This window comes from Anopheles ziemanni, chromosome 3, assembly GCF_943734765.1.
Source record: "Anopheles ziemanni chromosome 3, idAnoZiCoDA_A2_x.2, whole genome shotgun sequence".
In the NCBI taxonomy this organism is placed as follows: domain Eukaryota; kingdom Metazoa; phylum Arthropoda; class Insecta; order Diptera; family Culicidae; genus Anopheles; species Anopheles ziemanni.
This window is the reverse complement of record NC_080706.1, coordinates 714,717-738,273: the sequence shown is the minus strand read 5'-3', so window position 1 is coordinate 738,273 and position 23,557 is coordinate 714,717. Positions and strand designations below refer to the sequence as shown.

The 23,557-nt window shown below is 45.9% G+C and overlaps 4 protein-coding genes across 5 annotated transcripts; 2 read left to right on the top strand and 2 right to left on the bottom strand.

The window, feature by feature from the left end:
* The first annotated feature begins 1,360 nt into the window (after window positions 1-1,360).
* Window positions 1,361-8,446, top strand: LOC131288399 (activating signal cointegrator 1 complex subunit 3). Its single transcript, XM_058317529.1, has 7 exons — window positions 1,361-1,488; window positions 1,550-1,817; window positions 1,879-7,088; window positions 7,169-7,337; window positions 7,513-7,679; window positions 7,760-8,214; window positions 8,273-8,446. Exons 1-7 carry the CDS (start codon window positions 1,361-1,363, stop codon window positions 8,416-8,418), a joined length of 6,543 nt encoding a protein of 2,180 aa, XP_058173512.1. The 3' UTR covers window positions 8,419-8,446.
* Window positions 8,447-9,163: 717 nt separating this feature from the next.
* LOC131288400 (phosphatidylserine decarboxylase proenzyme, mitochondrial) lies at window positions 9,164-14,706 on the bottom strand. Of its 2 annotated transcripts, XM_058317532.1 has the most exons (8): window positions 14,392-14,706; window positions 11,716-11,894; window positions 11,483-11,622; window positions 11,226-11,383; window positions 10,593-10,734; window positions 10,191-10,518; window positions 9,572-9,761; window positions 9,164-9,493 (listed from the first exon to the last, which is right to left on the bottom strand). In XM_058317532.1, exons 1-8 carry the CDS (start codon window positions 14,418-14,420, stop codon window positions 9,352-9,354), a joined length of 1,308 nt encoding a protein of 435 aa, XP_058173515.1. In that variant the 5' UTR covers window positions 14,421-14,706; the 3' UTR covers window positions 9,164-9,351. The 2 variants fall into 2 exon arrangements, with proteins under 2 accessions (XP_058173515.1, XP_058173514.1); XM_058317531.1 differs by having other exon boundaries at window positions 11,483-11,894.
* Window positions 14,707-20,472: 5,766 nt separating this feature from the next.
* LOC131288987 (facilitated trehalose transporter Tret1-like) lies at window positions 20,473-22,603 on the top strand. Its single transcript, XM_058318173.1, has 5 exons — window positions 20,473-20,477; window positions 20,582-20,877; window positions 20,969-21,197; window positions 21,264-22,094; window positions 22,164-22,603. Exons 1-5 carry the CDS (start codon window positions 20,473-20,475, stop codon window positions 22,519-22,521), a joined length of 1,719 nt encoding a protein of 572 aa, XP_058174156.1. The 3' UTR covers window positions 22,522-22,603.
* LOC131289757 (mediator of RNA polymerase II transcription subunit 29) lies at window positions 22,519-23,557 on the bottom strand. Its single transcript, XM_058319065.1, has 3 exons — window positions 23,148-23,557; window positions 22,990-23,080; window positions 22,519-22,924 (listed from the first exon to the last, which is right to left on the bottom strand). Exons 1-3 carry the CDS (start codon window positions 23,501-23,503, stop codon window positions 22,718-22,720), a joined length of 654 nt encoding a protein of 217 aa, XP_058175048.1. The 5' UTR covers window positions 23,504-23,557; the 3' UTR covers window positions 22,519-22,717.

The window sequence follows — 23,557 nt, the reverse complement described above, 5'->3', positions numbered from 1 at the left end:
TCAAAGTGAAGAACGCTACATCGATATGCACAGTGGAACTGCTAGCCATTGACAAGGCACTACACCTCGCCAAGATGAGAAGCCTTAAGGGGCCTATCATTTATACTGATAGTATGTCTTCTTGTCATATACTCCTGAAAGCTAGTGAAGATCTCTTCATGGATGAACTCATAAGCAACATCACTCACACCTGCTTGGAATTAGACGCGAAAATTCAATGGATCCCAAGTCATATCGGTATTCCTGGCAATGAAAAGGCCGATCACCTAGCCAAACTAGGCACTACAAGCCAGAATGCCATATGCAACAAAATAAGACTCAAGGATGTGATCCAAAGGCTAGAATCCAGAATGCGCTCAGAAGCGAATCAGTGGTACCGCGAAGCATGTGCTACAAAAGGAAAGAAATTTCAGCGCTTCCAAAATTGTATTGATAGGAAAATGTGGCACTATAGAATGTCCCTTTCCACCAGGGCAATTAAAACACTGAACAGACTAATAGCAGGACATGATTATGGTAACTTCTGGCTACACAAGATGAAACGTGCTCCTAACGGAAATTGTGAACTTTGTGATACCCCAGACACCGCGTCCCATAAGGTTTTCTTCTGTCGTAAATATGCAATTAATCGTGAGCAGAATCGGGACATTAAGTTGGATAAATTCATCAAATTCTGGAAGAACAAGAAGCAATGTAAAATGAAAGCAGTTTACGACTTTATCGTAGCTAATAGAATCTCGTTTTAAAGGAAAAGAATCAAAAAGCATCTATCAACCACCGAGTGAGCCCGGTATAAGGCTACGATCATAGGACGTGCTTCCAGCAGGAAATGGCTGGCAAGCCTGTCGACCAACGACGGTCGTGTGAATTCTCAACCCGTGATTATAAACAACAGCCCATATGACAGAAGGAGCGTTTCTTATTTAACGAGCGGTCAAAACAAAATCAATTGCTGCTCATCAAGTTAGATTCACCATAAAGGGCTTCCTGCCTTACGTAGGTCGGAGCATTTTCAGAAAATCGGGGCATATGGCCTTAGTTGCCGGTCCTTAATCCACAGAGGTCTACATCACCAGAGTAGCTGGCGAAGGCCCAGGAAGCTGGATTCAACAGCCGTACTGGTGTAAATCCTCGCAGACGAAGAAGAAGAAGAAGACTTCGTAGGACCGTATTTCATCAAGTTAATAAATTAGTCATTAACCATCCGCAAAGTGGTTAAGTGCACCACTGACTAAGTGCGGTGGATACCAGCTGTTCGTTGTGAAACAACTGTTTTTAAAACAATCATAAATAAAACGCACAGGTTTTAGCAGAGTGATCTGAAGATTGCTAGCTGCAGTACCTATTGCTTGTAGATAAAATGACTGAACTACCGAGACTTTCACGCGCGATGCGTGCCAATACCGATTTGGATATCGAACGGAACCTTACGAGTGATCCTAAAGAAAAGGCCGCCATACAACTGTTTCGCAAGAAGGAAACTACCAGGTCAGTAAAATCAGCAATATCTGTATCCAATGTACTTATTTTGGTTGTATCTCTTCGGCAGTGGCGTTACCTGGAAGGAATTGAAACTCTTCATCAATAGCAAATTGGATCAAAAATCTTCCGGAGTGCTTACGAAACAGCTGCGCGACCTCTGGGAGATGTGCCGAGAGATGGTTGGTTCGGAGGAGAACACGACATTGATAGACGAAGCAGCGATCTTAGTGTTGCGCTTGTTTTTGGACCAAAAAGTCGTTATGATGAAGCATTCGACTCAGCTGAAGAAAATGTTTGGTCAAGTACCGAACGCTCTTCTCAACAAAATGTGCTCGGTAAAACCGGAACACGTTGGTGTTCACAAACAGTGATTAACATTATACCTTTTCATTTTAGTTGGTATTCGAGATGAGTAGCAGTTTGAATACCGAATGTCGGGAGTACCTTGTAGAAAAGGAATATGCACAAAGTTCGGAAGAGCCGGAGCTTTTCGGAGAGCATATAGTTTGCAAGTATCCTGAGCGTAGAAAATATGATTTTAGCAAACTCACAGATCTTACTCCGGCGAAACCGTCCGAAGCTAAACCAGTCCAAACGTTCTCGATGAATTACGAAACTATACCGAAACCGCAAGCAGCAGCTGCAGTGCAGGCAGGACCATCAGGAAGTGCCGGTTCGAAACCACAATCTGAAAAGTATACGCGTAGCTGGTTGACCCAACAGATACCTCCGGATCTGGTGGACAATCTGATGGAACTACTGAAATCGGCGAAAACCAACGACGAGCTTCAGATGGATCTATTCGATTTTCTCGGTGTGCAATATCTGGACGTGATTCCGGAAATACTGCAAAATCGAAAGCATTTGATAGAATCCGTGAAAGCGCTGGACCAGATAAAGATGATGAAAAAAGTCCAAAAGAAGATGGAAGCATTGCAGCAAGGACCATCGTACCTACGGCCGGTAATGATACAATCTGAATCGGAGAAACAGTTGCGCAAGCAGGTGAACAAGGAGGAGAAGAAGCTTAAAAAGCTTCTCAACGAAGTAGGCGATGATGAGGAAGCTTGCGAGATAATCGATCCGCTAAAATTGCGGCTGAATTACCAGCAAAGTTTATTGCTAGTGGCCCAAACGAAACCTTTTCTTGGAGACCGAACGAGTACTGCTACAAGTTCCCGCCCAGCTAGCAAACCGATCAAATATCCCTTTGTTTTTGACTCGTACAGTGAAGCCCGTAGTCATGTGGGATTTATCGCTGGCAATAAGATTGTTCTTCCGGAAAATGTGGAAAGAAGCGATAATAAACTGTACGAGGAGGTGAAAATTCCCGCCACCGATCCACCTCCGTTGTCAATCGGGAGCAACAGAATTAAGATCAGTTCACTAGACGAGATCGGGCAGATCGCGTTCAAGGGTTGCGAGGAATTGAATCGCATCCAAAGTGTAGTGTTTGCGGCCGCCTACAATAGCAATGAGAATCTGCTGGTGTGTGCCCCGACCGGTGCTGGTAAAACGAACGTCGCTATGCTGACAATCGTCAACACGATCAGACAGTTTGTCGATCAGGGAGTTATTCATCGCGATCAGTTCAAGGTGGTGTACGTGGCGCCAATGAAAGCACTGGCAGCGGAAATGACGAGCAACTTCGGTCGACGACTTCAACCGTTGGGCATTTCCGTCCGAGAGCTAACCGGAGACATGCAGCTGACGAAAACGGAACTTTTGCAGACCCAAATGATAGTGACTACCCCGGAGAAGTGGGATGTCGTTACTAGAAAGGGTGCTGGCGATGTAGCGTTCATCAGTCTTGTCAAATTGCTCATCATTGACGAAGTACATCTACTGCACGGTGAGCGAGGTCCGGTAGTGGAGGCACTGGTGGCACGAACATTACGACTTGTGGAATCCTCTCAGAGCATGATTCGCATCGTGGGCCTTTCGGCCACCCTGCCCAATTACATTGATGTGGCTCGGTTCCTTAGAGTTAATCCAATGATTGGACTCTTCTTCTTTGATTCACGCTTCCGTCCCGTTCCGTTGAGTACGAATTTTATCGGTGTAAAGTCGTTGAATGCACTGAAACAGCTCTCGGACATGGACATGATTTGCTACGAACGATGCATCGACATGGTACGTCAGGGACATCAGGTGATGGTGTTTGTACACGCGCGTAATGCCACCGTTCGAACGGCCACGATGATCAAGGATCAAGCTCAACAAAGAGGACACATTAATCTGCTAGTTCCGGAAAGCAATCCCGAGTACGGAAGTGCGATAAAAGTTGTATCAAAGAGTCGCAACAAGCAATTTGTAGAACTGTTCCAAAACGGCTTGGCAATGCACCATGCCGGTATGTTACGTCAGGATCGAAATTTGGTAGAAAAGTATTTCGCGGACGGTCTAATCAAAGTGTTAGTATGTACGGCGACGCTTGCGTGGGGTGTCAACTTACCAGCGCATGCTGTTATTATCAAAGGGACTGAGATTTACGATTCTAAGCATGGTACGTTTGTTGATCTGGGCATACTAGATGTGCTGCAGATTTTTGGCCGTGCCGGACGACCGCAATACGATAAGAGTGGCGTAGGAACGATCATCACGACGCACGATAAGTTGAATCACTACCTATCCCTGCTGACAAACCAGTTCCCGATCGAGTCCAACTTTGTCCAGTGTTTGGTGGACAATCTAAACGCCGAGGTGACCCTCGGAACGATCAGTAACGTGGACGAGGCGATCGTTTGGTTGAGCTACACGTACCTCTTCGTGCGGATGCGCATGAACCCGCAATGCTACGGGCTAAACTATGACGATCTTAGGCACGATCCCTCGCTGGAGCTGAAACGCCGTCAGTTGATCCATAAGGCAGCCATGGAACTGGACAAGGCCAGAATGGTGCGTTACAACGAACGCACTGGTGATCTGAATGTCACGGACCTTGGACGCACGGCATCCCATTTCTACATCAAGTACGACACGGTCGAGGTATTCAACGAGATGCTCAAACCGATCATGACCGATGCCGACATCCTGCAGATGATGGCCAATGCGCAAGAGTTCCAGCAGCTGAAGGTTCGCGACGACGAGATGGATGAATTGGACGAACTGACGCACGTGTGCTGTGAGGTGCAGGTTCGTGGTGGTAGTGAAAATATCCACGGCAAAGTCAACATCCTTATGCAGACGTACCTCTCGAAGGGGTTCGTTCGCTCATTTTCCCTAATGTCGGACATGTCATACATTACGCAAAACGCGGTGCGAATTGCGCGAGCACTCTTCACCATTGTGCTGCGGGCCAATAATCCCATCTTGGCCGGGCGCATGCTAAACGTAAGCAAAATGTTTGAAAAACAGATGTGGGAGTCTCAGACGCCAATGTATCAGTTTGGCATTCTACCGTTAGATGTGGTAGAGAAGATTGAAAAGCGAGGGCTCAGCATTCTGGCCCTGCGGGACATGGAGGAAAAGGAAATTGGTGACTTCTTACGCAATCACCGGTATGCCAAGATGGTCAAACGTTGTGCGGAAGAGTTCCCGATGCTTGAAATTGAGGCTACCCTGCAGCCCATCACACGAACGGTTCTCCGGATTCGTGTATTTATACGAGCATCGTTCCGGTGGAACGATCGCGTGCACGGGAAGACGGCGGAATCGTTCTGGATTTGGATAGAGGATCCGGAAAGCAACTACATCTATCACTCTGAGTACTTCCAAATCACCAAACGGCAAACGGTTCGGCAGGAAGAGCAAGAACTCATCATGACCATCCCTCTGAAGGACCCGTTGCCCCCACAGTATTACATTCGTGTCGCTAGTGACACCTGGCTCGGCAGTAACAACCTGGTGCCGCTGTCCTTCAAGCATCTAATCCTCCCGGAAGTACACCCACCTCATACGGAACTATTACCTCTGCAGCCCCTACCGGTGACGGTGCTAAACAATCGAAAGTTTGAATCGCTCTACAGCTTCACCCATTACAATCCCATTCAGACGCAAATTTTCCACTGCCTCTACCACACGGACAACAATGTACTATTGGGCGCACCGACCGGTTCGGGAAAAACGATCGCTGCCGAGATGGCAATGTTCCGCGTGTTTCGCCTGCTTCCCACTGGCAAGGTGGTTTACATAGCGCCACTGAAGGCACTGGTGAAGGAACGCATGGACGACTGGAAGGTACGGATCGAGAAGAAGCTAGGCAAAAAGGTGGTTGAACTGACGGGTGATGTTACGCCGGACATTCGCGCAATCAAAGAGTCATCGGTGATCGTGACTACCCCTGAGAAATGGGACGGCATAAGTCGCTCGTGGCAGACGCGAGACTACGTTCGGGATGTGGCGTTGATAGTGATTGACGAAATACATCTGCTGGGAGAAGATCGTGGCCCGGTGCTAGAGGTGATCGTCTCACGAATGAACTTTATTTCCTCCCATACCGAGCGTACGGTGCGGATAGTAGGTCTGTCGACAGCGCTGGCGAATGCAAAAGATTTGGCCAATTGGCTCGGCATAGGGATGATGGGGCTTTACAACTTTAAACCTTCCGTACGACCCGTTCCCTTGTCGGTGCATATTCAGGGTTTCCCGGGAAAGCATTACTGCCCGCGTATGGCTACGATGAATCGACCCGCGTTTCAGGCCATTCGGCAGTACTCTCCGTGTACACCCGCGCTAATCTTTGTGGCTTCGCGTAGGCAGACCCGTCTCACTGCCCTCGATCTCATTGCATTCCTCGCGGGGGAAGATAACCCGAAGCAGTTCTTGCACACCTCCGAGGAAGAAATGGAGCAAATTCTTCAGAACGTCCGAGACAGTAATTTGCGTCTGACGCTTGCGTTCGGAATCGGAATGCACCATGCCGGATTGCAGGAACGCGATCGTAAGACGGCCGAGGAATTGTTCTTGAACCGGAAAATACAGATCCTTATCGCTACGGCTACGCTGGCGTGGGGAGTGAATCTTCCCGCACATCTCGTCATCATCAAAGGCACGGAGTACTACGATGGCAAATTGAAGCGTTACGTCGACATGCCCATCACAGACGTACTGCAAATGATGGGACGTGCGGGTCGACCTCAGTTTGGCAACGAAGGTATCGCCTGCGTGTACGTGCAGGACTCTAAGAAAAACTTCTACAAAAAGTTCCTCTACGACCCGTTCCCCGTGGAGTCCAGCCTTCTCGCGGTTCTGCCCGATCACGTGAATGCGGAGATCGTATCGGGTACGCTGCAAACGAAGCAAAGTGTGCTGGATTACCTAACCTGGACCTACTTCTACCGGCGTTTACTGCGGAACCCAACCTACTACGGGCTGGAGAGTACGGAAATGGAGAATATCAATTACTTCCTGTCGGAACTGATAGAAACTGTGCTTGATAAACTGATACGTGCCGGTTGTGTGCTAATGGAGGAAGATAACCGCACGCTCAGGCCCACCTCGATGGGGCGCATTTCATCCTATTACTATCTATCGCATGTGACGATGCGTCACTTTGCCGACACGTTACGGCCCGATTTAAGCATGGAAGAGTTGCTTCGGGCAATGGCGGACGCCGCAGAATTCGAAGAACACCCCGTGCGCCACAATGAGGATTTGTACAACGCGTAAGGGCAGAGATTTGGAGTTCTGCAAAACAAATGGCAATTGCTTACCTTGGATTTTTTTCCTCTTCATGTTTTCACAGAGACTTGGCGAAATTGTGCCCCCTTAAGGTTGATCCCTTGACGGTGGACAACCCACACACGAAGGTGTTTTTATTGCTACAGGCGCACCTTTCCCGATTGCCCCTACCCAACTCTGATTACGGAACCGACACGAAATCGGTGCTTGATCAATCGATACGAATTTTACAGGTATATCACTTTGACTATGCATTTCACCATCGAACCGGCTTTTTCTTTGTTTAATACGACTGACTAGGCTGGGAGAAACATTCCACGAACTTGTAATTAGTCATGGATGTTTCTTACGGATTTGGTTTATAGCTGAATGTGAATTACATCAACAATTTCAAATATTCATTCGTAGGCCATGATTGATATCAGTGCGGAAAGAGGATGGCTTGCTACGACATTGCGCATACAGCAATTGATGCAGTGCATCATCCAAGCACGCTGGTTGGAGGATCCGGTAGTTATGACGCTACCGAACGTAGAATCGTACAACGCATCGGTTTTCAATCACATAAAAACCGAGTAAGCAATTGCTAAGATTGTCACTAGAAGAAGTTGAATGTGTAATTGAAATTGTTTTTGTCGTGTTCTCGTTTCCTTAGATTACCTTTCCTTACGCTTCCGGCGCTGAAGGATAAATGCAATCGAAAGTATGAAAAGTTGGCAGCCCCCCTGAGACAAGAGTTTGAGGAACCGGAAATCGAACAGATTTACAAAGTGATAAGCGAGCTGCCGTCTCTCAATGTGCAGATTTCGGTACGCGGGCCGTACGGCACGAAGGGAGATGTGGACCGTTCGGTTCAGCAGCCTCCAACCCGCGAGCAGTGGATGGAGCTGTACGCTGATCAGGAATACGTTGTGTGTGTGCAGCTGATACGTTTAGGATCATTCGACTCACTCAACGTGCACTGTCCAAAGTTCCCCAAGGGAAAGGATGAAGGATGGTTTTTAACATTAGGCCATCAAGCCGAGGGTGAGGTGATTGCCTTGAAGCGGTGTGTGTATCGTAGCAACAGGAGCACGCATCAGTTGTGCTTTTACGCACCGTCACGCGTTGGTAAGTGTCTTGTGCGTAATTTGCCTTCCGTGAATTAAATCATTCTTCTTTTTTTCAGGACGCTGCATATATACAGTGTACCTTATGTCGGATGGCTACATAGGACTAGATCAGCAATACAACATCCAGATTGAAGTGGTGACCCCACCGGAAGGAAGTGTTGGGGCCACAAGTGTCTTTGCCAAGGGTGAAGGTTTTTGGTGAATTGATAGAGACTGAGCAATGGCTATTGGGGAGGAAATATATTTATCAAAAAAGAAGTTCCAGCGTCGCTGGTAACTCCAGAACACATCGTCATTCGTGCTAAAGGGAGATTTTTCATTAAAGAAATGAAATAAGGTAAGTATGAACTGTACGTACTTTCTTCGGCGTCAATAAAAATATATATTTTATTAGAAATTCGACTGTTTGCATACTCCACATTCACAGTGTAGCTTTCGTACTGAATCGTCGGCTTAACTGTTTCTCGTTTGAAACCCAAACTGGTGGAATACATACATCTAAGCAACGGTTAGAGAGCGCCATTGCAACGCACTCTTTTGTCCTCCGTTCAAGATCGTGCAACTTTAATAATTCGTTTCTAACAATCATGCAAAGGATTGGTAACGACATTTTGATTTATTGCACGCCTAGCATCTTCTTTTTGCTATTGCCTTGTGTCTTAATCTAAAAGTCTTCTGGCCGTGGTCGGTCATTACTGAGGCAATTGCTCGGCCAGAGGAGGCCTCTTCATTTGGCTTTGAGTTGCTATAGTGCCCTCATTGGCGTTGGGGTTCCCTTATTGATGGTAAATGTCGGGGTTTACTATCAACCACCCATTTAGGTGCGTACAATATGTACTACGTAATGAATGTAATACGCCATCAGGTTTCTCTGTCTCTTCCCTGGCATTTTATCTTATTTTAGAGACCCGTCTTCTTTGGTTGTTGCAAGCAATTGAGCAATTACGTTGTCTTACAATCAGACAGAAGTTGGGCCCCTATACGCTTTAGTCTCTTAACTCCTAAGTTTTGTCTTCATATAGCTCCTAGAAGAAATAACTGTGTCCACTAACTCTATATCAATCCTGAGAACTACCACTGGAGCTGATCAAATTACCAGCGCTGAACGTCTAGACAGCACCCCATCGAAATACTTTCACAATGCTGTCACTTCCGATTCACAAAAAGATTCAATGACACGTTTAACCTCTTCAGGGTTTTCCTCTTGCTCTTCGATTCCCTCGAACGTGCCCAATTTTTCCCCAACTTTCACTCTCTGTCCGGGAAACAAATTGAATCTGAAAATCATAAGATAAAAAGAAATTTAACCGATGATTGCGTTTGAAGGAACACGAATGGCTTGTGTGGCCACTTACTTGAACTCTTTTGGAGCCTCGAAGATGAGCACGATCGTACTTCCCATGCGGAACTGACCTACCAGCTCCCCTTTTTCCAGGTACTTGTCATTAGGTAGCTCCAGCTCGTCAAAGGTTTTCTTCTTCTTACATTTATTGGTCTTCAGTTTTTCGTCCATGAAAATTTCCACCGATCCAACATTGGTAGCTCCTAAAACGTAGCATAAGAAATTTCGATCAGCAACATGATTCATTGACTTTTACGAGAATCCCATGACCCGGATCTGCACGGATCTTCTCACGCCACCCGACGATGCCGATCACTCATGCCAGCTGAACATTGGCTTATCAGGCTCCATTCATAGCGTAACGGGATTCCAGCTACGATCGTACGATCGTGTATCGCGTGTCATGGGGTACATCCCGGATCCCGGAGGTACGGGAGAGGATCACAAATTGATAGTGATTACAGCATCGGTTAATTTCTTATCAACCGAACGCCGCAGACCACGAGGAACGAACGTATGATTTTCACCTTTGCCGGCGAATCGGCGTTGGGTGATAATCTAATTAAACCTCTTTTCATTCGCTAACGGCACAGAGAGATCCGGGTCTCGTGGGCTCTGAGAATTGAACTTACCGACTGCAGTGTAGCTGAAAAACCCATGCTTCCACTTTCCGATGTATACGGCGCGCTCGTTCAGACAGAAAAGTCCGGGGATCCAACCGGCAATTTTGGGGCTCACGGAAAGCAGTTCGCCGGAAAAGTGCCGACGCAGTTCCGGTTTCCAGAGTGCAGGAGAGTGAAAGCGATGGTAATCACCCGGTGCGAGATAGATGACGCACTGATAAAGCACACTGTCGGGAGATGCCTTTTTCTTCACCTTCTCCACCATGTCCGTTGCGTCCTTTTTGCACCACGATGGTGGTCCAAGGAAGGCCTCTAAACTGTATGATACACCTTTAACCTACAATGTGGAAAAAAATGATGGAATGAAAGGAATTATGCTGTCGATGCTTGAGATATGATTGTGAGTCTTACCTGTTCAATGAGGTTCGAGCTGGCCGCACCAAAATGAAGTATCCGTCCGTCGCACGGAGACACAAAGCAGGTTTTTGGGTCGATGGGTCGTGCGTCTTCTTTAAGTGGGCGGGTAAAGAACTCCCCTAAACTCTTGTACTCTCTGCATTGGTTGAAACAAAAGGGACACAAAACTATGGTTAGTGTCTGATACAAGATTTTCGAGAAATTCTTAGTATATACAGAACCAATACCAACGTTCACACCGTAGAATTTAAGCAGAAAAGCAAAGGTTGAATTTTGAACACTCGTCAGGCGACAATAACAGTTTCTTTTTAAAAATTTTGTTTTAAAAAAAAAGTTATCTTCCAAAAAGTTTGATAGAAGGATGCAGCATTGTTTTTTATTCGAACACAGTCGAGAGAGCAAAGAAAATGGCAGTTAAAAAACAAAGCAAGCAGTTAAGAAGCACAAGAAACAAACCCACCAACACCAACGATTAGAAAAAAATCGTTTGCATCAATCGTAAACGTAGTGTATATTACCTTTTTCATATTCAATATCTGAAAGATTTGCAGTTACTTCAAACGACGATCACTTCCAACAGTTCGAACATGTCTCTAACAAAGCTAAACGTGTTTAACAGGTACTTACTTGAAATCTGCTGCGGCCGCCTCTTCCATCTTCACGCCGAAAGTGTTCGAATATAGACCGTACACCATGGGGCGTGCGGGTTTGGGAACCTTCCGGTCGGCCACCCAACCGAATGCGCGGCTCATGAGTCGCAGTGGTAGTGAGCAGTACATTTTCGCCTACAATTAAAAATGGTCGGTGGGTCGGTTAGGATATAACAGACTTCCTGTCACCACCAGAGCTTGTCCCAAAAAAATTGGACGGCCGGCCACACTCACCTGCCATTTTGCAGCGGTACGCGGGAGGCCCTTCTTATCGAGTTCACGATTGTGAAGGTGCCACTTGGCCGCCACCACCATACAGATACCGATTGGGGTCCAACGAAGGAAGACACCGCGCCAAGTTAGCCAACCGCCGGCTAGTAGTAACCACCAATCCAAAACCGATAATATAGTCCAACCTGCACCCGCCTTCCAACTCCACTTTCTGTAAACTTTGCTACGCGATTTACCTGTCGTCGACTGATGATATTGTTGTTGCTGCTGATGCTGCTGCTGATGCTGCTGATGCTGTTGCTGCTGCTGCTGATGGTGGTTGGTGGATGCTGAAGTAAGTTGTCGGCTACCATAAATTGCCCATCGCGTGGACCACTGCCGGGGGTTCGGTTTGAAGGCGACCGCCCTGGTGAACCTGGTGGCGAGTCCGAAAAGAAGCCAAGAAATGGCGAAACAGATGTTTAGAGACAGATTTTTCTGGTAGGCGAAGGTCGGCATTCTTTTCGGCGGAACGTCCTCCTCAGGGCGGCCAGTATGATATTCTGACTCGGTATTCCAAATTTTGCACGATCAATTGCTACTACTAACTGCCCCCGTCCCAAGTGAAACAAAAACTGCCTGGACACTCACACTGCCACTTCAATCAGACGAATCCCGCACCACGTTTGGATGCTTCTCCCACGTCTCCCACCGACGTTTACCCTGGTGGAGGTCTCGGGCTCCTCAATTGGTTAATTTAATATCAGCACAACGATTGGTGAGATATCCACACATGTTGCTCTGTTGCTTGGCGTTTGTCCCCGAGAACTACGCGAAACGCGAAAATCTAATCAAACGAACCACATCAATGCCACTTTCCTCCGTCGCGTGATGCTGAAGTCGTGCACTGCTACTGGATACTGTGGACAAGTGGCCGCGCGCCATCCATTTGTGCCGTCGACAATAGATTGCCCGCTACCCACCAACCCTCCCTCCGTTGGTTTCCGTTTTCCTTTTCATTTTGTCCTTTGCTACAACCATGTGTGGTGGCACCAACTTCTGCCACCTGCCACAGCTGACGTCGGAAAATGTGGGTGAAAAAAGAAGCCGCTGGACGAAAATAACTGTCCAACGGAAGCCCAACGTCCTATATCACGTGTTAGGCCCTGCTTTGCCTACCGTGTGCGGATTGGGAAGGCCTTAAGCGGAACTGGTAAAGTTGCAGACAGGATGACATTGACGAACCGACGCAACACGTGCGGGGTGTACGGTGCTTCGGCAACATGCACTAATTCGAACCACAGTGGAGCCTTCGAAAATGTATCGATTTTCGCAAAGCGAACATCGGGCACTCGGGCTGTTTTTCTCCCAAAATATGTGGCATCGGTAGAGTTTGAGGACACTTGTTGTACGCGTGAAACTTCTGTAATCGGTAGGTGACGCCAACCGTTTATCGTTTGCCAATATCGTAGGGCAGGGAAAAGCTCAGTATCAAATAGCAGTTAGATTAAACACGGTAATGATAAGAAACCCCCCCATCCTCTCGAAAGGGAACCGAACTTCCACCGTGAAGCTGAGAAGAGGATATTTTACAAACAAATGAGACGGGGTATTCACACAAGGGAACAACAACCACACTAAAGAGTCACTAAACGCACCTGACTTGGTTGTTTTTTTTTATCAGTTACTACTTTTTCAAACACTCAAATGGCACACATTAGTCACTAGACAAACAACTAGGCTTTTCCTCGTGAAGCAACCGGTGGGATGAAGTTGCAGTTTTTATCAACCGATAATAACCCTTCGCACGAGGACAACCTTGCGGTTCGGCCACAATCAATCAACTGTGCCCACCGGAGGAAACGGTATGCCGTTATATTTTGGCGATATTGGCGTTATCTAGTTGCGGGAGGGGTTATAAACCCCGCGGCCAAAATGAGCCGCTTGGGCCGTACGCGTCATCCTAATATCGAATGATTAATGGCAAACGAGGGTATCCTACCTTATGGCCACTCTATACCCGGGGCCTAGTTCTCGCGCGCCTGGATGTCTATAGGACTATAGTCTACTAGAAAACAAAGACATGTTTTAAAGAATGTCACAAAAAACAACCCTTAGTCTAAGGATATGCTTATAAGGGGGTTTCAAAGACATGCGAAAAGATAAGGATAAAGAAAGCTTATCCCTGTGCTATCAGTGCCCACGCTATCTGCAAACCGGAAGAGCACGCTTTATCTTTTTATTGTAAGCTCCGATAACAACTTACTGATTCGACGAGGAAAATTATGAAATGATGGAAATGAGCGGGTATTCCCAAACATGGACAGGAAATGATGATTGCATGTGCGTGTTTGTCTAGTAACCTATCTGGGTCTTGTTTTTAGCATGAATTTGTACGGATTGCCTTCTTTCCTGAGTTCCCATGATTATGATTGGAATTATCCGAGAAGGTTTATTTTTGATACAGTTTCAAAAAATTTGAAATTACAACTTGTTACAAACATTTATTGGTAATATGCACGTGCACGTCATAGCCAACAATAATGTTTTGAATCCGGCAGACGGGAACCTTCTAAGATGGTTGTATAATTGAGACATTGAGACAAGTTCTGCCCAAGAAGGTTTGGATCGGTGTCATAAGAACATGTTAAAGATCAACGAAAGAGAGAGTTGCATCTGGTAGGCTCTGCCTTGTTTAGATCGTGAGCGATGTTCCGCATCATGGACTCGCTTGATTGAGGGAAAGAAAGAAGAGAATGACCTAAGCAGAGACATAAGAAAACCGGATTCCTTTGTTCGTCTTGCGCATATTTCAAAGATCATTTGGTTAAATTTTAAGTGGATAAGTCGAAATAATTCATTACAAATAACCCTGCCGTTCTCTACAGAACAATGTTTCGTAATGCATAGAATCTTGAATGAAAAATACTTACAACCGATATTTAGGCATAAACACAGCCATCTCGACTGAAAACTGGCGTCAATTGGACGCTCCGAAGGGCGAGATATGGGGGCAATGTAATTATGTTGCTGTTTGCAGAGAACAGCTGATGCTTCGACGCACTCTTCTTCCCAAGCACTCGATCACTTTACGCACTGATTGCTCCTGATAAACACATGCACTTTGATGCTCTAATGCTTCCCGCCCGCGTATAGTTGCACACTTTCATTCACTTTTACCGACGGCCTGCTCAATCCTTGAAGTTGGAGAGCTATGCAGCAGCACAATTATGATCGGCGGCTACCGTCTTCCGTGGCTGATGAATATGATCTGACGAAAAGAAAGGCGGATTATGATCGGATCGTTTCATCACATCATCTGACAGCTAGCATAATATTTACCTTTTGACCAAGGTTCCTTGAACAAAGCTTCAAACATCGATTGTGACAAGTTGAAATAATCAGTTCCAGTTCGGTAGTGCATCAGAGCGGATGTTAGCAGTGCATAGTTTTCCTGAAAGGGTTAGCGGAAAAGTAAGGTTACGGCACGACCGCGTGGTGACGCCGAGCTGGTGCTCAGGTCAGACAAATCCTAGCTGCCGCACATCTCGTGCCGTTTGAGACAATCAAGCGGACCACGAGTTCTTGTGTCCTGACAACGGAAGGAATCCCTCCCGTGGACGGCGGGTGGACATATGGCTATTATAGCCGGTCCTAAAGGACGAGCCCCTTCATAGGAGTTCGGACAGAGTTGGTACGCCTCTGATTACGTGTAAGGGAACAAATTGTTCGACTTAGCGTAGGAGGATATACCCCGACTCGCATACCGAAAGAAGAAGAAGAAGAAGTTGAAATAATGTTCAAAATAGCCAGTTTGTTAAAAACTTTCGTGAACCGATTGAGACATATAAGCCCTCAATTGAATGGTCCTGTGATGACAAACAAGTTTGTTCAAAATTATAATGTCAACTTTTCAAAGTTTATGAGAAAATTTGTAGTGTTTCGATTTGGCGCCAATTTGAAATTACCGGTTCAGTGTACCGGTTTGATCCGATGGGAGTGATGGGTATTTCCAACCTGAATCTACCACTTAACGCATGATTTCACTTTCAATCGCAGTTAAATCTGTACAAATGGTATCGAGTCGATCACTCCACGTGCTTTATTTATCCTCATTAGCCCTCCAAATAAAAGATGAGGGACTTTTTGTCCTTTCTCGAAGCCTGGAGCTATTGAAGTGATTCGCTCCTTTTGGAATCAACTCTTTTGCACAGCTTAAATTCATGCGACATGTGATTTTGTTCAATTAAAAATAAAATTTGCGTATGAAATTTGAATAGCAATGTATTTATTTCATTTATCGAATGATGTAGTTCTACAACGTAAGCTCATCTATTTCTATAGTTTAAAAATGTATCTCCATCGTCAAATCAAGCAAATTGTGTCTTAAAGCAATGATGCATTTAACAAACAATTTTATCACCTTCTATCTGCCTATGCTTCTGTAACAAGACGCATTCCTGTAGGCAAAGCGCAATGCAATGATACCAAACGCTGCCGATAATGGTGAGCTGTGCCATCTTATTTGAATATGAACGATAATTCCACGACGGGCGGACCAAATCATTCGGAAGTGGACACGTTGACGCATCACAACCGGACGCAAGTAATGGAAGTAACAGCTGATGTAGGACAATTTAAATGCACTTTTTTATTCACATGCTATTTGGAAAATCATTACTGTAGCATATTAATGTAGCTCACCATTAGCGATGCTGATGACGATTGTAATAAAATTTAAAAAAATCCACTCCTCATGCAGCTGCAGTTGCAGCGACTATGCAGACAACTCTTGGCTCAGTGATAACTAAAAGCTTGAATGATGTCACTCCAAAAATTAGAAAAAATACTTACCCCATTACTGACCATAGGTCGACCAAGAAAAAATCGTGTTTAATGCGTTGAACCATTCATTCATCAATCGACCAAGGGATTCCGAGGCGAAGGGGCGCATAAAAGCTTCCTCTCGCACCCTATGCAGCACCCTTATCGTTGCCCTGCGTCCAAAGATCACCAGCGATCAACGGCGGCAGCGTGGAGGAGAGAGAATCGAAAGCTTCAGCTACATAGAGTCGCGCATTGGAGGTTCAGTTTCGATTGCACCATCGAACGGGTCGGTAGCTTGTGGCAGCTCCCGCAGTCATTTCAAGAAAGGTTCAAAAATTCTCTTTACCGCAAACCCTACAGTACGCGTATTATCACGTGAAAGTAAAAGTTCGTGTATGCTGTATTCGGGTGATTTAAGTGATTTCGTATGAAGTTACGGCTGTAGGCGCTGTTTAGCCTGTGATTTGAGTTAGATGTTAGAAACCCCAATTAAGTGATCCACAAAAACGCTGCAGGTGTGTTCAGTGTTGCGAAAAGCGCCTAATGTTTTTTAGAGCTAACATGCATATTGCGTAATAATACGATATAGATCGAATGAAAAATAAACTCGGGGGAACGTGGCATTAAGTCGAACACGATTCGAAACAAATCTTTGATCGATCTTTAAACATGCATTTTAGGTCCATCAACGTCATACTAAGATCTACGTCCAGCATATTCTTAGCAAAATGGGAACCTTGCTGATCATTAAACGGTATCCCTTGCGAAAAGAGAAACCGTTAGTTCCATGGCGCAATGCGGGAAGAGTTATCCTCTTCTTCGCTACCAAATGCCGTACGATTTAATGTGTATGCAAACGTCGCCTGTTGTCGTTGTCGGTAGAAAGTCTTGCCGAACCGGGCAGTGCTGGAAAGCATACGCGTTTGATGAGCACGGGGGCCGTGTAATTACGACATTTTCCATTTAACAACACCTACGCAATCGAATTTAATCTTGCCGTGGCACGAAACCCCTATGCAAAAACAAAACCTGTCCTTCAGCATGTCGCACAAACGCATCTTCGCAAGTCTCCGCGAAACGTGTTATGCTTCGCATTTCTCCATTCAGCCCCACTCTGGGAGATGGGATCTAAAGTCTGCTCGAGGCACGAACTTAGCTCGTGCAAGATATTTTTTTTTTATACCAGCATCATATACCGGTTGGAATGCAGGTTTTGTTTTGTGTTATTCGTCTTAAGTGGCGCACTGCGGCGAAATCTGTCAGGTGTTGCTGAAACGGGTTTGTTTTTTGAATGACGGATTTCCCGCACCGTGGATGATCGTCTAATGTCTTATGTTTTCAACCGGGGTTTCACAAATAAAAATCCAAATTGCTGTAATTAGATGACACGGCCAAAGTGAGAAGCATAAACATTTCGACAATTATAACTACCATATTTGAGTGTCAGTACGAACAGGTTGATGTGTGTCGAATGGAACGACAATGGCAAGGAATGTTGTTTGACCTCGGCATCACGATCAAGCACATCTCAAACCGAGCATGATCATCTCATCCATCATTCGAAGCCATTCTAGAAATATCGTCTCGTTTCGCGAAAACCTCACGATGTCTATGACTTACAAGGTTGATTTTGATGGTTTTCGTTGGGCTCTCGGAAGATCCGACGCAAATTCAATCTGGAGAAAACACCTTCATGAAATGTGCGCCTGTTTTGCTTTTCTCTGCATTACGAAGGCTTGCCACCAAGCTAACCGGTCCATGAAAGGCAAGAAAAAAAAATTAACATGTATATTTCTACGTCTGGGGATTCAAAGACATTTAACTGTTCGAGTGGCAGAAACTAGCTAGAAGGAGAAAAAAAAAAACCAGTAGATATTTATTTGCTGAAGCTGTATATTCGTAGCGACATGTCTTACCGGCTCTTCGTTGTTTGTTGCGGCACAATGTCGAGAGGGTGATCGAACATTTGTGAGGTCGTGGGAGCGCTGCCTTTTCCGCGTCCCAAATGGAGGCGAATAATGTCCCCCCCATCAATTGTTACACGGCATCATAAATCGCTATTTAGAGAAAAAAACTTGAACACGTGCTCCGACACGTTGCGCTAGTACCTGATGGGTATGGAACGATGTTCTCTTAAACGGTACGCTTTGAACTCGCCATCTAATTCGACAGTGAAGAAGTTAATTCTTAAAGCTTGACTGTTTCGAAAATTGAATCAAAGAGTCATCACTTTCCGAAAATACCCTTCATCCACCGGTGTAAATTAACTTCAGACCGATGATCATTTGCCTTTTTTTTCTACCTCTAGCGATCTCATCGGCTCAATGGGCTTTACAACTCGCAAATCGTGAGATTAAACATGCTTTTGAAGGGCCAAGCTGGTAAAAGGAGGAAGTACCCCGTTGCACAATTGTGTGCCTCATTAGAATTTATCAGCTATTCTAAACGAGCGAAACTTATTTCCCTCCAACACATATGCTCTGCTTGGTTGGTCGGACTGATGAGGAGGAGAAATTCACCGCCATTCACACACGGTTCGGTGGTTCGCGGATTCAAGTTCGCGAGTTTGTTGTTGTCAAGCAGCTCTAGCGTGCATAATATTGGAGATCGCGTACCTCGCGTTGATCGTAGATCGTTGTAACGGTCGGTAAACAAACCTTGAACAACGAATCCGAATCGGAGCCCTCACGACTAATGCAAGCCAGACTCCCTTGAGGGGACGTTGAGGGTTGGCTCAACGGGACATTGGTTGCCCCATCTGAGATGATGATGTTTTCGACGCCTAAAGGGACGTAAGCTATTAGAATTCCTATAATGGATGTGCTAACTATAGTGAAAGGAAGAACAATTAAAAGTAATGCGTTCATGTTTAGTTTTTTGTGTGCCTTTGTGTGAAACAAAAGTGCGATTCAGCCTAAAAATGAAAATTATTTTTTACTTAAAGTTATGTTTGTCTAAATTCAAACGACCCCAAAAAAAGTTGATTACATTCTGCCTCACAGATAAGTAATTTGTTTACAAGTAAGCATAGAGATATGCTTATGAAAAAATGTAAAAAAAAAAATGCTTGGCAAAACTGACATGATTTACCACGCTTGATGAGACATAACCAAACAGAACCGGTATACTCAAGGTTCTTTTTACGCAAAGTTAATCGCGCCTGATACTCAATGAACTTAACCCAGATTTGCGTTATTTGTGTCCCAATTTTCTTCTATCATAGTTTCCTCCCTTCCTTCCCTCGGCCACTTACTTGAGAATTGAATTAACATTGTTCTGGTCAGTTTCACCGCAAGCCGTGAACGTTAAAGCCACCCAGCGTTGCTCTTACGAGAACCTTTCAAACCCTACCACCTGCCCTGCAGCACACTAAGGCAGCATTGTGACATAGCAATCGAGGTAACGAACTGATGGCGTTGATCGCCAAGTGATCGAGCTACCCCACTCAAGCTTTTTCTCCATTGACCATGAGCTTCTAATTTTCTACGCACATTTTCATTCTTTGCGTAGAGCAAGGTAACTCTAAATTGCCAAACGCACGTGGACTACTTAAAGGGAAACCAGATGATATTGCACAACCCATGGCCCAACGAAAAGGCGGCGACTGTTTGAAATGGAATTTCGCGATTCTCACTCACGTAAAGCCTTGTTTGATGTAACCGGTTTGTTCTGGCTGGTCGGATCGCTGATGGATTCTTGAAGCGCATCCTTGAGAATGCGATGTCAGCGCTAAGAAGCGAGAAGCTTATCAAAACATGCAACCGAGACATAATCATTTCTCGGCTTCATGTACGAACGATCGTCAAATCGAATCAATCTGCAAAAGACTATGGATTTACTATTCGAGAAGAACGCGTGGTAGGAAGTCCGGGTCCGAGGTTTAATGAGATCGCATGCCCTTCTCACAAGATAGACCCTTTCATTTTCTTTTCTGCAGCCATTCTGAACCTCGAACGAGCCACCACTTTGAACGACGGGCAAGGGACGAATCCAGAAAGATGCTGATAGTGTAACGAGGCTGCCTGTGTCTCCGAAGCAATTATCAAGCGGAGGAAACTGTAAATCATCGTAGAACGCAGTTTAAACCCGGGAATTGATCCTTCCTCTTATCTGATACACGGCGCACATCAATAAACGGTTTAGTTCGGAATCCCGATTGGCCGACCGATTGGAACGCACCGCTTAGAATGGGGTAAGCATATTGACGGCATTCGAAGCGGAAGCGTTATCTAAATAACGGAAGCCAATTTTTTCACAACATTGATTTGGCATTTTTTTATTTTTACCTTTTACCAGGAAAACGGCGTACACAATAAACGGTGCTTCGCCGGGAATGAATGGCCGTGGCAATGAGAAAAAGGAACGCTCGGACGCAGACAAAATGACCCTGGAAGAGGCCAAACAGCCCGAGGTTAGCACGTTTCGGCGCATCTTGCCGCAGATACTGGCCAGTACGGCCAAAAACTTTCTCCTGCTCGATCTTGGCATGGCGGTAGCGTTCCCAACGATTGTGATACCGGCACTTCGGGGTATTAAGAACCGTGCACCCGATGAATTTCTTCACTTTACTCCCCAACAGGCATCATGGTTCGGTAAGGAAACAAGGGGGTTGTTTTTTGTAGTGGAAAACTAAAGTTACTTTAGACATCATGATCAATTTTACTTTCGATTTTTATTTTCTAGGAAGCATAGCGTATATTTGCCAACCTGTGGGAAGTGTCCTGTCGGGGATCATCCTTGAGCCACTAGGACGAAAGCGATCCATGATCCTGGTTAACATTCCGCACATCATAGGTTGGTTTATGCTGCATTTCGCTGGATCCTTGGAAGAGATGTACACGGCGGCCATCCTTCTTGGCCTGGGTGTTGGTTTCATGGAAGCACCAATCGTAACTTACGTTGGGGAGATTTGGTAAGTTGTAACTCCTTACGTTAATGGGGATCGGGAACATAATGCTTTTCTATGTCTTTATCTCAGTCAACCTTCCATCCGTGGCATCTTAACATCGTGCGCTGGTGTGGCTGTGATGCTTGGATTTTTCATGGTGTACCTACTGGGAACTGTGACCACTTGGCGAACGACCGCAGCGATCTGCGCCGCGATCCCCATCGCGACAATGATTGCAATCTGCTTTGTACCGGAAACACCCATGTGGCTGCTCTCGAAAGATCGAGCGGATGACGCACTCAAATCACTCCAATGGCTGCGCGGTTGGGTATCGCCGAAAGCAGTAGAGCAAGAGTTTCAGGAAATGAAAAGATACAGTCTAAACTCTGCCAAGTGTGCCACGTGCGCGAAAACCAACGCGTCCACATGTCAACATCCCCCGCTGACCGAGTGGATGAAACTGAAGGAGCTTACACGTAAGCGCAACCTCCGACCATTCGTTCTCGTGATGCTTTTCTTCGTCTTCGGCCAGCTAAGTGGACTGACGGGCATGAGGCCGTATCTCGTGCAGATATTCCAGGCCTACGGTGTACCGCTGGATGCAAACTGGGCCACCGTTTCGACGGGCCTGCTAGGCTTGCTAGCAAACATAGTGTGTATGGTGAGCATTAAATTCGTCGGAAAACGGCGCCTTGCACTCACCTCAATGGCCGTGACGGCTCTGTCCTGCATCTCGCTCGCAATCTATGCGTTCAATACCTTCCCACCGGGTTGGACTTCGTTCGACGTTCACTCGGGGACCAGTCATGTCACTAGCATGGGTTACATACCGATGGTGTTCTTTTTCATGCTGGCCTTTTTCACCAGCGTGGGTGTGCTGCCTGTTCCCTGGATTCTGCTGAGTGAAGTTTTCCCATTCAGGTAAATGCGGCGGATAGCTACGGTTTCTTTGAAGCGAAAATAACGACTGCATTTCGTATCAATTCACAGGAATAGGAGCCTGGCATGTGGAATTACGGCTGCCCTGCACTACGTAATGTCGTTCGTTACGACGAAGACGTACTTCAATCTGGAAAGTGCTCTCTCTCTACCCGGTGTGATATTATTTTACGGTGTGATGGGAGTGATTGGATTATTTTTCGTGTACTTTTTCCTCCCGGAGACGGAGAAGCGTACCCTCGAGGACATTGAGCTCTACTTCTCCGACAACAAGCGCAAGCTGACTGATATTTACATTCCGAGGAGAAATAGGGACGTGGAAGCGGTGGCAGTTATTTCAACGTTGGGCGAGAAGACACACGAAAAAGAAGGCATAGACAACACTGCCTTCACGGATTGCAACAAGTAGTCGGCATGAGTTGTATTTATAAGCTAAATTTTATCGCCATCACACTCCGAGGTCGATACAGACGAGGAGAATAGATTCGACGGGACCGACGTTAACGCTGCTCATCCGAACACATGCCCACGTTTTCATTCATAAATGCCATATACAAATAAAATAAAGAAATGAATCTACCTTTCTCTCGAACTTTATGTGCCTATTATTCGCTTGGTGAGATGTTCTGGGCAGCGCAGATCAAGGTATCGTGTATGTCCTTTGCGTACCCGATCTGAAGCTTAACCACCTCCAGGTACTGGTTGTATGTGAGGGCGTTTGTTTCGGGCGGGGGCTGCTGGCTAGTGGCCACCGGAATCGGAAGATACTGTTGCGATGAAGCACACTGTTGCATGCACAGTTTAGCCGTTTTCTACAATACAGAAAGCGTTTTAGAGTAACTTTCTAACCCGCCCAGACCCCACAGGCGACACTTACTAGGTTCAGTTCAATTTGGTCGCAAATGGAATAGAATTCTTCCAAATGTTTGTCGAATCGTGGGCCATTGTTGTGATCTACTGTTTTGTTTCTGTAAAAGAACGAGGGAAAACGAATCATTAGTTCCGTAGCATGACTACATGAAGGCTTTTACTTACGATCCAGCGTCATTGAGATGATTATGTTGTACCACTAGGGCGGCAGTTTTGATCGTGGTAGACAAAGCGTCTCGAAGTGGCCCAACTAGACCCTTGACCTTCGATATGTTATCTACCTTCTCCGTCTGCTGTTGCGCTTGCTGTTGTTGCTGTTGCTGTTGCTGCACTTGCTGTTGTTGAACTTGCTGCTGTTGCTGCTGCTGCACTTGCTGTTGTTGAGCTTGTTGCATCTGCGGTGACTGCATCATGCCTGGCGATACTCCCATACCTCCAGGACCAGCCATTCCAACACCACCTGCGCCTCCCGGTACACCAACTCCTTGCTGCTGCATCATCATACCCATTTGGTTCATCATTTTCAGTAACTTTGAGTAAAACGTAAGTGAATCGTCTAAATGGCTAAACTAATC

Excerpts from the sequence above, each read along its gene's own strand:
- LOC131288987 (XM_058318173.1), top strand. Across the intron at positions 20,878-20,968 it reads CCAACAGGCATCATGGTTCG|GAAGCATAGCGTATATTTGC; the intron begins GTAAGGAAACAA and ends TTTATTTTCTAG. Across the intron at positions 22,095-22,163 it reads AGTGAAGTTTTCCCATTCAG|GAATAGGAGCCTGGCATGTG; the intron begins GTAAATGCGGCG and ends ATCAATTCACAG.
- LOC131288399 (XM_058317529.1), top strand. The coding sequence starts at position 1,361 with ATGACTGAACTACCGAGACTTTCACGCGCGATGCGTGCCAATACCGAT. Across the intron at positions 7,338-7,512 it reads AATCGATACGAATTTTACAG|GCCATGATTGATATCAGTGC; the intron begins GTATATCACTTT and ends ATTCATTCGTAG. Across the intron at positions 7,680-7,759 it reads TTCAATCACATAAAAACCGA|ATTACCTTTCCTTACGCTTC; the intron begins GTAAGCAATTGC and ends TCGTTTCCTTAG.
- LOC131288400 (XM_058317531.1), bottom strand. The coding sequence starts at position 14,420 with ATGGCTGTGTTTATGCCTAAATATCGGTT. Across the intron at positions 10,735-11,225 it reads GCGGCCGCAGCAGATTTCAA|AGAGTACAAGAGTTTAGGGG; the intron begins GTAAGTACCTGT and ends CAACCAATGCAG. Across the intron at positions 9,762-10,190 it reads TTTCAGCTACACTGCAGTCG|GAGCTACCAATGTTGGATCG; the intron begins GTAAGTTCAATT and ends GCTACGTTTTAG.
- LOC131289757 (XM_058319065.1), bottom strand. The coding sequence starts at position 23,503 with ATGATGAACCAAATGGGTATGATGATGCAGCAGCAAGGAGTTGGTGTA. Across the intron at positions 23,081-23,147 it reads CATCTCAATGACGCTGGATC|AAACAAAACAGTAGATCACA; the intron begins GTAAGTAAAAGC and ends GTTCTTTTACAG. Across the intron at positions 22,925-22,989 it reads ACCAAATTGAACTGAACCTA|AAAACGGCTAAACTGTGCAT; the intron begins GTAAGTGTCGCC and ends TCTGTATTGTAG.